This window comes from Salmo salar, chromosome ssa28, assembly GCF_905237065.1.
Source record: "Salmo salar chromosome ssa28, Ssal_v3.1, whole genome shotgun sequence".
In the NCBI taxonomy this organism is placed as follows: Eukaryota; Metazoa; Chordata; class Actinopteri; order Salmoniformes; family Salmonidae; genus Salmo; species Salmo salar.
In genome coordinates, this window is record NC_059469.1 from 13,068,691 (window position 1) to 13,085,000 (window position 16,310).

General features: G+C 42.4%; 2 protein-coding genes across 5 annotated transcripts in view; both read right to left on the minus strand.

Annotated features, from left to right (window-relative positions):
• The window catches only part of wu:fj29h11 (protein NO VEIN), a 66,592-nt gene extending 51,671 nt beyond the window's left edge, over positions 1–14,921 (minus strand). For 3 of the 4 annotated variants that reach the window (XR_006762562.1, XM_045710175.1, XM_045710173.1), the window contains exons 1-5: positions 14,693–14,921; positions 14,048–14,125; positions 13,756–13,890; positions 11,055–11,245; positions 10,513–10,884 (exon numbers count right to left, since the gene is read on the minus strand). Coding sequence is in view for 3 of the 4 variants with exons in the window: in XM_045710175.1 (XP_045566131.1) it covers positions 10,513–10,884; positions 11,055–11,245; positions 13,756–13,883 (691 nt within the window). In the remaining variant the exon portion in view is untranslated. Of the gene's footprint in view, positions 1–10,512; positions 10,885–11,054; positions 11,246–13,755; positions 13,891–14,047; positions 14,506–14,692 lie in introns of those variants that run through there. The other variant, XM_045710174.1, reaches the window with a different exon arrangement.
• Positions 14,922–15,089: 168 nt separating this feature from the next.
• The window catches only part of sult2st2 (sulfotransferase family 2, cytosolic sulfotransferase 2), a 4,131-nt gene continuing 2,910 nt past the window's right edge, over positions 15,090–16,310 (minus strand). The window contains exons 4-6 of the mRNA NM_001141468.1: positions 15,938–16,032; positions 15,467–15,647; positions 15,090–15,362 (exon numbers count right to left, since the gene is read on the minus strand). Of these exons, the coding sequence (NP_001134940.1) occupies positions 15,253–15,362; positions 15,467–15,647; positions 15,938–16,032 (386 nt within the window). The 3' untranslated portion in view covers positions 15,090–15,252. The remainder of the gene's footprint in view (positions 15,363–15,466; positions 15,648–15,937; positions 16,033–16,310) is intronic.

Here is a 16,310-nt window from a genome sequence, read left to right on the forward strand (position 1 = left end):
CCAAATGGACAATGACCCCAAGCATACTTCCAAAGTTGTGGCAAAATGGCTTAAGGACAACAAAGTCAAGGTATTAGAGTGGCCATCACAAAGCCCTGAACTCAATCCTATAGAAAATTTGTGGGCAGAACTGAAAAAGCGTGTGCGAGCAAGGAGGCCTACAAACCTGACTCAGTTACACCAGCTCTGTCAGGAGGAATGGGACAAAATTCACCCAACATATTGTGGGAAGCTTGTGGAAGGCTACCCGAAAAGTTTGACCCAAGTTAAACAATTTAAAGGCAATGCTACCAAATACTAATTGAGTGTATGCAAACTTCTGACCCACTGGGAAATGAGATGAAAGAAATAAAAGCTTAAATAAATCATTCTCTCAACTAGTATTCTGACATTTCACATTCTTAAAATAAAGTGGTGATCCTAACTGACCTAAGACAGGAAATTTTTACTCAGATGAAATGTCAGGAATTTTGAAAAACTGAGTTTAAATGTATTTGGCTAAGGTGTATGTAAACTTCCGACTTCAACTGTATATATATAGTCCCCTGTTTGTAAATGTACATTCTAACTGTTTTGGTCTGTGCTAAATTGAGGGTCTTGAATTTGCGTGATAGACAATGTGGAGCACTGAAGTCTGTAATTCTAAATTTGGTTGTAAAACATCGATGGTAGAGGTTTTGTTTAAGCATGTTATCAGAATTCAAATGTTAAAGTGCATCAATACATATGGCTTTCTGGATGATACAGTACAATTGACTTGAGCATGTTTTAGTATGTTTATAAGTGGACTAGCAGTAGTGACTAACGTGTTATGGGTTAGATAGAATGATTTAAGCCCAAATGTATTTGTAGCCGGAGACTAAGTACATATAGGGCATGTTTTTGAGACAGAATGTTTTCATAAGAGTGTGCCAAATGATAAGTGACCATCGCTGTACATTCATACCCCAGGGTAAGGGTAACTTGACTATTGTAGTGGAACATCTGAAAAAGCTTAGCGATGATCTCGCAAAGAACACCAACCACACAACGATTGAAATCTGTTTGGATGGGTTCAGTCATTATTTGGTGTTATGGGAGCTACAATATTTCATCGGTTGATTTATAATGCTTATTGTAACTTGTAAGAAATTGTGCAGCAAAGCCGTTGAGACTATTCTTACCATGCCATTACTAACCCCTGAAGGAGACACCTCAGAACCCCATTTACCTGATTTACTTCCTATGCGTGATTACATGTCTGATTAAGATGATGATAATCCATAACACCAAGGTAAAACATTGAGTTAATGGTGCAGCATGTCCATAGGCCATGCTCACAGTGGTGGTTTTGTAAATGGTACCGTAAATTCTGGACTATAAGCCGCAACTTTTTTCTCAGGCTTTGAACCTCGCGGCTTAAACAGTAACGCGGCTAATATATGGATTTTTCCCGCTTTCAATTTTTTTCCCCCAAAAAAAACACATTCTGTGACGTGCTCAGTTTTTTGGCGGCATGAAGCTTTCATTAGACCAATGAAATTGCCGAACGGGTTAAGGTCAAACAACGTTTTTGTTTACTGTTTAGATTAAATCGAGCGCTCTCAAACTTCCCATCATTCTGATTACGGTAGTCATTTTGTCACCCTCATCATGGCAAAGACACGGAGAAATGCATATGATGTAGCTTTCAAGTTGAAGGCGATTGATCTGGCTGTTGGAAAAGGAAACAGAGCTGCTGCACGGGAGCTTGGTCTTAATGAGTCGATGATAAGACGTTGGAAACAGCAGCGTGAGGAATTGACTCAGTGCAAAAAAGACAACTAAAGCTTACTGCTAATTTTTTATTTTTGTTACAAGCCGTGTTTCGTTAAAGCCTGTGTAAAGTTAATTTGTTTCAATGTACCGGTAGGCACCTGCGGCTTATAGACATGTGCGGCTTATTTATGTTCAAAATAATATATATTTTTTAATTCAGTGGGTGCGGCTTATATTCAGGTGCGCTTAATAGTCCGGAAATTACGGTACTCTCAAGGTAGAGTTAAGGGCCTACCGTCATGGTGACCCTGTAGCAATATCGACAGTCTCAACAAAGCGATTGCCTTGTGTGTGGTGATGTTTAAATGAAGTTTAAATTCATATGTTCCTTTCCCCCTTCTGAGAATGAATTGCACTATGTGAAGGTTTTAAACTCAATAACAGAGGTCATTTACAATAGCACTAAGTGTAAGAAAGTGCTTTGTATCATGACAAGGGGTAGTACTGAAACTATCGAGGTTACCTAGCCAGCTACACGTTCAAAGTCAACAACGCAGCCACTGCTAGCTAGTCTACTCCACCAGCCAGCAGTACTGTATCATTTTCGTCATTTTAGTCAATAAGATTTTTGCAACGTAGCTTAACTTTCTGAACATTCGAGACGTGTAGTCCACTTGTCATTCCAATCTCCTTTGCATTAGCGTAGCCTCTTCTGTAGCTTGTCTACTATGTGTCTGTCTATCCCTGTTCTCTCCCCTCTGCACAGGCCATACAAACGCTCCACACCGCGTGGCCGCTGCCACTCTAACCTGGTGGTCCCAGCGCGCACGACCCACGTGGAGTTCCAGGTCTCCGGCAGCTTCTGGAACTGCCGGTCTGCGCCAACAAGGCTGAGTTCATCTCAGCCTATGCTACCCTCCAGTCCCTAGACTTCCTGGCGCTGACGGAAACATGGATTACCACAGATAACACTGCTACTCCTACTGCTCTCTCCTCGTCTGCCTACGTGTTCTCGCATACCCCTAGAGCATCGAGCCAGCGGGGTGGTGGCACTGGAATCCTCATCTCTCCCAAATGGACATTCTCTCTTTCTCCCCTGACCCATCTGTCTATCTCCTCATTTGAATTCCATGCTGTCACAGTTACCAACCCTTTCAAGCTTAACATCCTTATCATTTATCGCCCTCCAGGTTCCCTTGGAGAGTTCATCAATGAGCTTGACGCCTTGATAAGTTCCTTTCCTGAGGATGGCTCACCTCTCACAGTTCTGGGTGACTAACCTCCCCACGTCTACCTTTGACTCATTCCTCTCTGCCTCCTCCTTTCCACTCCTCTCCTCTTTTGACCTCACCCTCTCACCTTCCCCCCCTACTCACAAGGCAGGCAATACGCTTGACCTCATCTTTACTAGATGCTGTTCTTCCACTAATCTCATTGCAACTCCCCTCCAAGTCTCCGACCACTACCTTGTATCCTTCTCCCTCTCGCTCTCATCCAACACTTCTCACTCTGCCCCTACTCGGATGGTATTGCGCCGTCCCAACCTTCGCTCTCTCTCTCCCGCTACTCTCTCCTATCATCTCTTCCCTCTGCTCAAACCTTCTCCAACCTATCTCCTGATTCTGCCTCCTCAACCCTCCTCTCCTCCCTCTCTGCATCCTTTGATTTCCTCTGTCCCCTATCCTCCAGGCCGGCTCGGTCCTCCCCTCCTGCTCCGTGGCTCGACAACTCACTGCGAGCTCACAGAACAGGGCTCCGGGCAGCCGAGCGGAAATGGAGGAAAACTCGCCTCCCTGCGGACCTGGCATCCTTTCACTCCCTCCTCTCTACATTTTCCTCTTCAGTCTCTGCTGCTAAAGCCACTTTCTACCACTCTAAACTCCAAGCATCTGCCTCTAACCCTAGGAAGCTCTTTGCTACCTTCTCCTCCCTCCTGAATCCTCCTCCCCCTCCCCCCCCCCTCCTCCCTCTCTGCGGATGACTTCGTCAACCATTTTGAAAAGAAGGTTGACGACATCCGATCCTCGTTTGCTAAGTCAAACGACACCGCTGGTCCTGCTCACACTGCCCTACCCTGTGCTTTGACCTCTTTCTCCCCTCTCTCTCCAGATGAAATCTCGCGTCTTGTGACGGCCGGCCGCCCAACAACCTGCCCACTTGACCCTATCCCCTCCTCTCTTCTCCAGACCATTTCCGGAGACCTTCTCCCCTACCTCACCTCGCTCATCAACTCATCCTTGACCGCTGGCTACGTCCCTTCCGTCTTCAAGAGAGCGAGAGTTGCACCCCTTCTGAAAAAACCTACACTCGATCCTGTAGGTTCATGCTCTACAACATTCGCAGAGTACGACCCTGCCTCACACAGGAAGCGGCGCAGGTCCTAATCCAGGCACTTGTCATCTCCCGTCTGGATTACTGCAACTCGTTGTTGGCTGGGCTCCCTGCTTGTGCCATTAAACCCCTACAACTCATCCAGAACGCCGCAGCCCGTCTGGTGTTCAACCTTCCCAAGTTCTCTCACGTCACCCCGCTCCTCCGCTCTCTCCACTGGCTTCCAGTCGAAGCTCGCATCCGCTACAAGACCATGGTGCTTGCCTATGGAGCTGTGAGGGGAACGGCACCTCCGTACCTTCAGGCTCTGATCAGGCCCTACACCCAAACAAGGGCACTGCGTTCATCCACCTCTGGCCTGCTCGCCTCCCTACCTCTGAGGAAGCACAGTTCCCGCTCAGCCCAGTCAAAACTGTTCGCTGCTCTGGCACCCCAATGGTGGAACAAGCTCCCTCACGACGCCAGGACAGCGGAGTCAATCACCACCTTCCGGAGACACCTGAAACCCCACCTCTTTAAGGAATACCTGGGATAGGATAAAGTAATCCTTCTAACCCCCCCTTAAAAGATTTAGATGCACTATTGTAAAGTGGTTGTTCCACTGGATATTATAAGGTGAATGCACCAATTTGTAAGTCGCTCTGGTTAAGAGCGTCTGCTAAATGACTTAAATGTAAAGTCTTTCCTTTTCCCTCAATTCCCCTCATGTTAATGCTTGTTTGATGAAAATGCTTGTAAGTCATTTCCTATTAGGTTGAGACTAGTCTCAAAAGGGAAAATAAGTGGAGGAAATTGATATTCATTACATACTATACTGTTTAATTGGGCTCCCGAGTGGCGCAGTGGTCTAAGACACCTTGTTCAAATCCAGGCTGCATCACATCCGGCCACAATTGGCCCAGCACCATCCGGGCCATCATTGTAAATAAGAATTTGTTTTTAACTGACTTGCCTAGTTAAATAAAGGTCAAAATATGAGCCGCTTGGGTGCGACCGCAGAGCGTGACCTCCTGTGTTGACGATCGGCAGGAACTTAGCTATGTGGGAAGTGTAGGGAGGAACAGAGAATGGTGGCAGTATCAGCTATCTTGATCTACACAGACGAGCTAAATTACTTTTTACAAATCTGTTCCCTGTTTCTGTACATCTGCTAACAGTCACAAAGATAAAAGGATGTACTTTCTATAAAAGGAGTGAGACAACTCTGTTCGTTGGGCTTTCAACAATGCACTGTTGAGTGGATGGTTGATTTCTTCATTTTTGCAAATCTTATAATAAAGTTGTTGTTTGAAATAATCTGCAGTCTCTCTTCCTATACCATTTCTACGACAGGGGACTGAAAATGTTCTGTTGTTCGATGCAAAAAAACACTTTACAAAATAAAATGCATTATTATTCCCATACTATTATTACAGAGAATCAGACAAATGATGCTACCCTCAGCCTATTGGCTACTTAGCTTATTCAAGCCTGCCTAAAAATACAACACTGCCCTTTAAGACAAAAAATGTTTTGCTTTTTACTGACTTGCTTTTCAAAGATAGAAATGTAAACGTTTTGTGCTCTTGTAAGAAGCAATCCCTCACCCATTGCTGATTACAAAGTATCTATAACTGGACTAATAACTCACTATCTAGCAAAAGATAAGAACAAATGTGCACACATGGCACATGGCATCTCAACACAAATGCATCTACTCACGACCGCTCATGCTGAAAACACAGTCCAGCTGAAAGTGAATGGCACAAATCCATTATGGCAATGGTCTATTTGCATATAGGCCTAATGCAGCTCTGATTGGATATGGCGCACCCGTCTGTGTAGAGTACGGGCCTGAGTCGTGCCGGTCAATGCAACAGGATCCTACTCTGATGCATTCTGCCTACAATAAAATCTCTTGCACAGTTAGTATGCAAAACTAAGTCTTGCATAGTTTGTTTTGTTTCAGTATCTTGCATCGAACGTGGCAAATATTGCGTTGATTCGATCACAATTCCTACAGTAGAGGGAAACGTTGATAGTGTTAACTAAGGGGAAAAAACTCTACAATTTTGAGTCAAGTTCAACCTCATACTTCTCTGCGCAGGCTGATATTTTTTCTGTGAGGCAGTCCAGGGGGAGCAGGCTGCACAGCTTAGAGGGAACATTGCTCACGAGCATTATGGCCTTCTATGGGCAATACACGAGATATGTAAATATATGTATGCATATATACATATATATGTTTTAAATGTTCTCTAAATAAGCTTTGTTGTACAATTAAATGTCAAATACACTGCATTTCAAACAGTTATCAATAATCTAATGAATTCAGGGCTTGTGAAATTATACTTAGGCTAAATACAGTATAAGCCCAAAATAGTTTAACCTGCTTTTTTGCCATAATCACTGATCTGGCTTTCAAGTTTGCGTATGGAATGCCCTTTCTGTTACACATTTAACCAGAACCATGCATAATGCACATTCACTAATAATGACTAACTTATTGTAGCAGGCATTATAGAAAATTAAACACAAGTCTCATAAATCTCTCAAGCACAAGCCCACATGCTATTGAGTAGCCAGCTACCCAACTTTGATCTCTTTGTTAGCTTACAAGGTAGATCAGTTGAATTGTTATGAACACACCCTCCTTGTTAACTCAAAATGACACATTGACAAGGTTCCAGTTTAACAACGCTTACGCAACCGTATTAGCGCAATACACGGTTGCCATTCCACTCAGGCCAGGTTCATCAACAACGAGACTCCTGCGTAGGAGCACTAATAACAGAGTGATAGCACCGTAATAACAAATATAGGGATACTTAAAACTTGAACTTAACACTTCTGTCCATCTCCAACTGTTTGAACAGCATGCTAGCCTGTCCACTTTGTTCAGATGTTGAAATCAGGTTGCCTACCTTATTTCTAGGAATGAGAGAGAACAAAGTTGCCAATTCCTTATATAATTGTGTTTTATGCTTATTGCACATTTACAAAACAGACTACACAGATAGTATGTGTAGTCTTCACTGTGGCTCAGTTGGTAGAGCATGGTGTTTGCAACGCCAGCATGGTGTGTGCAACGCCAGGGTTGTGGGTTCGATTCCCACGGGGGGCCAGTACAAAAAATGCATGAAATGAAATGTATGCATTCACTACTGTAAGTCGCTCTGGATAAGAGCGTCTGCTAAATGACTAAAATGTAAAAAAAATGTATAACAGTATTTGGCTAAAATGCTGCTACTGGGACCTAGTACCGCAATGACAAACTGAGCATTCATTTTCTAGAATCAATGTTCATTGATACTCCCTTTTTAGTAGTGTCTGCTCTGTGCGCAATGAGAAGCTGACATTTTTATTTTCTACATTGTAGAATAATAGAAGACATCAAAACTATTAAATAACACATGGAATTACGTAATAACCAAAAATGTGTTAAACAAATAAAAATATGTTTTATATTCTTTAAAGTAGCCACCCTTTGCCTTGATGACAGCTTTGCATTCTCTCAACCAGCTTCATGAGGTAGTCACCTGGAATGCTTTTCCAACAGTCTTGAAGAAGTTCCCACATATGCTGAGCACTTGTTGGCTGCTTTTCCTTCACTCTGCGATCCAACTCATCCCAAACCATCTCAATCGGGTTGAGGTTGGGTGATTGGGGAGGCCAGGTCATCTGATGCAGCACTCCATCACGCTCCTTCTTGGTTAACCTCTATGGGCTAGGTGGGACGCTTGCGTCCCACCTACGTAACAGCCACTGCCAGCCTGTGGCGCGATTTTCAAAACCTTAAAAATCCTATTACTTCAATTTCTCAAACATATGACTATTTTACAGCTATTTAAAGACAAGACTCTCGTTAATCTAACCACACTGTCCGATTTCAAAAAGGCTTTACAACGAAAGCAAAACATTAGATTATGTCAGCAGAGTACCAAGCCAGAAATAATCAGACACCCATTTTTCAAGCCAGCATATAATGTCACCAAAACCCAGAAGACAGCTAAATGCAGCACTCACCTTTGATGATCTTCATCAGATGACAACCCTAGGACATTATGTTATACAATACATGCATGTTTTGTTCAATCAAGTTCATATTTATATCAAAAACCAGCTTTTTACATTAGCATGTGACGTTCAGAACTAGCATACCCCCGCAAACTTCCGGGGAATTCGCTAACATTTTACTAAATTACTCACGATAAACGTTCACAAAAAGCATAACAATTATTTTAAGAATTATAGATACAGACCTCCTCTATGCACTCGATATGTCCGATTTTAAAATAGCTTTTTGGTGAAAGCACATTTTGCAATATTCTAAGTACATAGCCCAGGCATCACGGGCTCGCTATTTAGACACCCGGCAAGTTTAGCACTCACCATAATCATATTTACTATTATAAAAGTTTGATTACCTTTTGTTGTCTTCGTCAGAATGCACACCCAGGACTGCTACTTCAATAACAAATGTTGGTTTGGTCCAAAATAATCCATCGTTATATCCGAATAGCGGCGTTTTGTTCGTGCGTTCCAGACACTATCCGAAATAGTAAAGAAGTGTCGTGCGCATGGCGCAATTCGTGACAATAAAATTCTAAATATTCCATTACCGTACTTCGAAGCATGTCAACCGCTGTTTAAAATCAATTTTTACGACATTTTTCTTGTAGAAAAGCGATAATATTCCGACAGGGAATCTCCTTTTCGGCAAACAGAGGAAAAAATCCCAAAGGCGGGGGCGGTCGGGTCACGCGCATAAGCCCAGTGTCCCTTGATCGGCCACTTGAGAAAGGCGATAATGTGTTTCAGCCTGGGGCTGGAATGACGACATTCTGTTTTTTCCCGGGCTCTGAGCGCCTATGGACGACGTGGGAAGTGTCACGTTAGAGCAGAGATCCTTAGTAAATGATAGAGATGGAAAAGAAGTTCAAGAAATGGTCAGACAGGCCACTTCCTGTAAAGGAATCTCTCAGGTTTTGACCTGCCATTTGAGTTCTGTTATACTCACAGACACCATTCAAACAGTTTTAGAAAATTTAGGGTGTTTTCTATCCATATGTAATAAGTATATGCATATTGTAGTTACTGGGTAGGAGTGGTAACCAGATTAAATCGGGTATGTTTTTAATCCAGCCGTGTCAATACTGCCCCCTAGCCCTAACAGGTTAAATTGCCCTTACACAGCCGGGGGTGTGTTTTGGGTCATTGTCCTGTTGAAAAACAAATGATAATACCACAAAGCTCAAATCAGATGGGATGGCGTATCGCTGCACAATGCTGTGGTAGCCATGCTGGTTAAGTGTGCCTTCAATTCTAAATAAATCACTGACAGTGTCACCAGCAAAGCACCCCAACACCTCCTCCATGCTTCACGGTGGGAACCACACATGCGTAGATCATCCGTTCACCTACTCCGCGTCTCACAAAGACACGGCGGTTGGAACCAGAAATTTCAATTTGGACTCATCATACCAAAGGACAGATTTCCACCAGCTTAATGTCCATTGCTCGTGTTTCTTGACCCAAGCAAGTGTCTTTTTCTTATTGATGTCCTTTAGTAGTGGTTTCTTTGCAGCAATTCGACCATGAAGGCCTGATTCACGAAGTCTCCTCTGAACAGTTGATGTTGACATGTGTCTGTTACTTGAACTCTGTGAAGCATTTATTTGGGCTGCAATTTCTGAGGCTGGTAACTCTAACGAACTTATCCTCTGCAGCAGAGGTAACTCAAGGGTCTTCCTTTCCTGTGGCGGTCCTCATGAGAGCCAGTTCCATCATAGCGCTTGATGGTTTTTACGACTGCACTTGAAGAAACTTTCAGAGTTCTTGGCATTTTCCGGATTGACTGACCTTCATGTCTTAAAGTAATGATGGACTGTCATTTCTCTTTGCTTACTTGAGCTGTTTTTGCCATAATATGGACTTGGTCTTTTACCAAATAGAGCCATCTTCTGTATACCACCCCTACCTTGTCACAACACAACTGAATGGCTCAAACGCATTAAGAATGAAAGAAATTGTGTGTGCAAAGCTGTCATCAAGGCAAAGGGTGGCTACTTAGAAGAATCTGAAATAAATAAATATATTTAACACATTTTTGGTTACTACATGATTCCATATGTGTTATTTCATAGTTTGATGTCTTCACTATTATTCTACAATGTAGAAAATAGTAAAAATAAAGAAAAACCCTGAAATGAGTAGGTGTGTCCAAACCTTTGACTGGTACTGTATGCATTTGTAAATGGGAATGTGCACACAGGACAGAAGACGACGAGACCAAAACAACAACATGAGAAAAAGCACAACATGAGAAAAAGCAGACATGCATTCATAATTTTTGAAAAATGTAAGGATTTTTGAGAAACAGGCATTTGGAATATTGCGCTAAAACATACATTCGCCCAGCCCTACAGTCAATTCAACACTAAATATAACAACAGAAAACCTCACCTGTCTTCCTGAGCAGAGCTCCTGACGGGCTTTCGTTTACATCCCGCTCTTCTTTTTTTTCTTCTTCCTCTCTCCTCCCCCTCCTCCTCCTCCTCCTCTCCCGTACAGGCCCCTGCTGTGGCTGTGTGTATTCCATCTGGTCGCCAGGACTGCTCAGTCTAACCAAGTTCATCTTGTCCTGTCTCTCCACACACACCTGGTCCCCCAGGGCAGCAAACAGCTCTTGGAGGCCTGCCAGCCCATATTCTCCGAGGGTCAGCTGCCTGCCGTACATCTGCTTGTAGCAGGCACACAGCTTAGGCACCTCCACACCACCAGGGAAGGCACAGAGCATGAGCAGCACCTCTCTTCTGAGCCTGTTCAGGCACACAGCTGGAGAGGAAGACAAATCAACACATTAGGCAAGATCAAAGGTCTCCTTGTTTTGAAAATACAACGTCTGCCTACAGATCTGAGGGTTGGATTGGTGTAAGTAAGACGGCGGAATCCATGTGTTCACTTATCCACTCATATACAGATCAGTGGGTTCCTCAACTTCTTACTTTTGCTGATATCCTGTGCTGAGCATCCAGGTGCAGTGGGAGGTTCTATAGCTGCTGCTGACGATGATGCTAATGATGATGAGGTGGTTGTCTGTAGACGAGACATGACAGGCCATACAGTGAGTCCTCCAGTAGAGGAGAAGCGGAGCTGGTCAGGCATGGTCTTCAGCAGTGTTTCTAGTGCCAACAACCTAGAATGAAATAAGATAGGATTAGAACGTTTGTACTTCACCGATACCTACTCTATGAGAGAACATTTACCATAGTGACAATGTAGAGTAGGGATAAGATAATGATTTTATTATCCCTGTGGGGAGATTTTGGTTGCAGCTCTATATACAAAAAAGCAATCAAAACATAGACAAGGACAAATACAAAGAGACAACAAATACAGGTAGAAAAAAAATTGTTAATGAGCAATCAATAATCATCTGTACACTATACATCAGTACACTGTCACCTGCAATGTCAACTGCTAGGATAGCTGGGCACTAGGCCAGCGTTTCCCAAACTCGGGCCTCTGGAGACCAAGGCGTGCACATTTTGTTTTCTGCCTTAACACTACACAGCTGATTCAAATAATCAAAGCTTGATGATTAGTTGATTACTTTAAATCAGCAGTGTAGTGCTAGGGCAAAAACCAAAATGTGCACCCCTTGGGTTCCCGAGTTTGGGAACCCTGTACTAGGCCTTGGGGGTTCCCCAACTTGCGGCCTGCAGGTCAAATTTGGCCCGCGGGTAATTTTTCTGAGGGGGAGGACATAAAAGACAGTAAAAACACTAGCAAATCAGCTCCAAGTTATTTTAATTTTAGGAAATATGTTACAAAGTATTCCCAAACATAATAGAGTTACACAGTTGAAGTCAGAAGTTTACATACACCTTAGCCAAATACATTTAAACTCAGTTTTTCACAATTCCTGACATTTAATCCTAGTACAAATTCCCTATCTTAGGTCAGTTAGGATCACCACATTATTTTAAGAATGTGATAAGGCAGAATAAAAGTAGAGAGAATGATTTATTTCAGCTTTTATTTCTTTCATCTAGCATTGTCTTTAAAATTGTTTAACTTGGGTCAAACGTTTTGGGTAGCCTTCCACAAGCTTGGGTGAATTTTGGCCAATTCTTCCTGACAGAGCTGGTGTAACTGAGTCGGGTTTGTAGGCCTCCATGCTCGCACACGCTTTTTCAGTTCTGCCCACAAATGTTTTATAGGATTGAGGTCAGGGCTGGGGATGGCCACTCCAATACCTTGACTTTGTCGTCCTTAAGCCATTTTGCCACAACTTTGGAAGTATGCTTGGGGTCATTGTCCATTTGGAAGACCCATTTGCGACCAAGCTTTAACTTAAACTTCCTGACTGATGTCTTGAAATGTTGCTTCAATATATCCACATAATTTTCCTCCCTCATGATGCCATCTGTTTTGTGAAGTGCACCAGTCCCTCCTGCAGCAAAGCACCCCCACAACATGATGCTGCCACCCTGTGCTTCACGGCTGGGATGGTGTTCTTTGGCTTGCAAGCCTCCCCCTTTTTCCTCCAAACATAACAATGTTCATTATGGCCAAACAGTTCTATTTTTGTTTCATCAGACCAGAGGACATTTCTCCAAAAAGTACGATCTTTGTCCCCATGTGCATTTGCAAACCGTAGTCTGGGGTTTTTATGGCGGTTTTGGAGCAGTGGAATCTTCATTGCTGAGCGGCCTTACAGGTTATGTCGATATAGGACTCGTTTTACTCTGGATATAGATACTTTGGTACCTGTTTCCTCCTGCATCTTCACAAGGTCCTTTGCTGTTGTTCTGGGATTGATTTTCACTTTTCGCACCAAAGTATGTTCATCTCTAGGAGACAGAATGTGTCTCCTTCCTGAGCGGTATGACAGCTGAGTGGTTCCATGGTGTTTACATTTGCGTACTATTGTTTGTACAGATGAACATGGTACCTTCAGGCGTTTGGAAATTGCTCCCAAGGATGAACCAGACTTGTGGAGGTCTACTTTTTTTTCTGAGGTCTTGGCTGAATTCTTTTGACTTTCCCATGCCAAGCAAAGAGGCACTGAGTTTGAAGACAGGCCTTGAAATACATCCACAGGTACACCTCAAATTAACTAAAATGATGTCAATTAGCCTATCAAAAGCTTCTAAAGCCATGACATTATTTTCTGGAATATTCCAAGCTGTTTAAAGGCAGTCAAGTTAGTGTATGTAAACTTCTGACCCACTGGAATTGTGATACAGTGAATTATAAGTGAAATAATATGTCTGTAAACAATTGTTGGAAAAATTACTTGTGTCATGCACAAAGTAGATGTCCTAACCGACTTGCCAAAACTATAGTTTGTTAACAAGACATTTGTGAAGTGGTTGAAAAACAAATTATAATGACTCCAACCTAAGTGTATGTAAACTTCCGACTTCAACTGAATGTGATTGCATACAAACGTAAGCAAGGTTTGAAATTTTAACAAGGCACACACAAATTATTTGTAACTACTTTCTGGCCCCCTGACTATCCACTCAATAAAAAAATTGTCCTGCTGCTGAATGAAGTTGATGATCCCTGGTGTACAGGCTTTCATACCAGCTCAACTCGTAACACTGATTTAACCCATGAGAAGTTGACTATTGGTGTGTACAGTACACCCCTCGGACCAGTTGCCCTTCACTGGCCTATATTAGAAGTTCTCCTTGCCTGTTTGAGCATCCCAGATCCAGAGGCTTGTTGTAGGCCTTCAGGTAAAGGTTGTGAATCTTGAATATGGAGAGACCCTCAGGATAGGACATACACAGATGCACCAGCTCTCCCTTGGTTTCCTCCATGATATGTCTGCTTTCAAGAGGAAATGTTTAGTCTATTTGACTGGCATCAAGTAAACACATGTAGCTAGCTTCATGTAATACAAATAGGCACACTGTGGGGTTATTGGTGTGATTTTCAAAGCAGTAGCTGTGCACTTTTGGTCTCCCTCTGTTTCATGCAGTACCTGGGTCTGATGTTCCTGTGTGCTGTCAAGGCCTGTCAGGTAAATAAGTTCTTGGAGCACAGTGACTCATCATTGGTCCTGGGGAATGGCACATGATGATATAAAACATACAACTAAAAAGATTGTATTGCAACAATGGAATTTTGTTTAGCTAGCTCGATGTTGCTGCAGAACACGACAAAGCAAAACTCGATGTTGCTGCAAACATGTCAAAACGTGCTTGAAGTCTGATAAAAAGTAGGTAACTAGCTACAAGTGTCCACGTGCCGGTGCAACGTTGATACCTGGCTCTAACTAGTACACTGTCTTTGAACAAGATTAGCTAGCTAGCCAGTTATCTACTCTCCCTTTTCAAATGATTTAGCTACGTTCGCCTCCAAAGCCACATTATCTAGCTTATTAATTGTACATAGTGACGTTTATCACTAGCTAACTAATGTTCGTTAGCTAACGTCCCCCACCCAGAGAGTACCAGGGGTGTATTCATTAGGCCAGTTGCCAAACGTTTCGCAATAAAACGACAGTTTCCATTGGACAAATTCAGGTAGGTCCCTCCCCGTTTCGTTCCATTTGCATCCGTTTAAAGAAACGTTTTGCTACAGAATTGGTTAAATGAATACACCCCTGCTAACGATAGCCACCTACCTGGCTGCCTGGTTAAGACACTTCTGGCGCATCTTGCATTTATAAACAAATCATTTCACACCGTAAATAATCTACAATTATCCGTAGATGTTACTGACAAAACTCAGAAAGGCGAGCTGCTGCACTTGGTTTTAAATTGCCTCTGGTTCCTTGGCTACAATGTTTACGTGGCTAGATTACATTATTTATCGATGGTAATACACCGGGACTGTATTGAAATGTTGTGTCGCCACCTATTGGGAAGGAGATATCAAATAAAATGTATTCTACTCTGGTATCAGTGAACGTTTTGACCAATGATTTATCATTGGTTTTTGACTCTTGTATGACAATATATGAATATTACATCAGAATACCTGATTGATAATATATTATTGACAATATAGACAGACATTCAGTGACTGAGACATAGGCCTAATATGTTTAATGATACAACATGTCAAACCAACAGCAGTTCTATCATACGCATTTCATGTCTTGAATAATTTGTTTTTATAGCAACGGTTATATTGGGATTATGTAATTTATGATAATGAATGGAGGAAAGAAATATGGTCAGTTCAATCCCACACAAATTTGTATTTGATGTCCTTCATTTGTTTTTTGTAAACTGCATCAAAGTATTCTGCCTGGGCCACAGTGAATTGGTTCTTCCAATCTCCAGCGATTCCTGCAGAAACATAGTCACATTAACACATTGGACTGTTACACACGGCCTATCATTTCCAAATACTCTGTTCAAAGATATTGTCATTTATAAAGATATGTCGGTACCTTTCCTAAGGAACTCTGATTTATTATGGTCCATAAACTCATTGGGGACCAGGGAGTAGTTGGACATCTTGTTCTGTTTCATGTTCTTGAACACACAATGGTCTGCTATCTTCTCTATTACCTCAGAGTCCAGAGACTTCCCCATGAATTGGGAGATCTTTGACACAGAATCCCTCAGATCCTGGGGGGTCACATGATTTTATATCAATAACGCTGGAGGACTACAATGAAATATATCCATGTGTGTTCTTGACTGAATCTGACTAAGTTGTGTTGGGAGTAACCAAAGTAGATAAAACATTTTTTAAACAAATTGTGGGGGTAAAAACATGGTGGTCTATACAGTACATCCCTAACATCAAACACACTCATCTCTAACTCTGTATAAAGGAAGAGATGTTATCATATGCAATCATCACGTTCAAGTGTAAGTCCTTTTGTTAGGGTATTGACTGAGCATACGATACTCACAAATATCATCTCTTCGTAGGAGATATACATGGTGCGGTCCTGGTCCTTAGCATTCAACCAGCCTATCACGTGGTCAAACCACGAACCAAACATCACTGGGGGGGACCCACAAACGCATCATCAAAGCTATTACAAAAAAAGACAACTACAAATGCTCTATCAATACTTGATAGGCCAGAAGATAAGTAAATGAATTGTGAATAACAGAGGTAGCTTAAATTATTCAAAGGAAGGAGACTAAACAGTACATCATCAGTTGTTAATGATAATTCCAGGGTAATAAATATGCTGGCCTTGGACATTGCTCTTTTGCTAAATTGCTCCTGTTCTTTCATATTGGATATTTGAGCCCATAGATTCTAGAGCCAAGTCT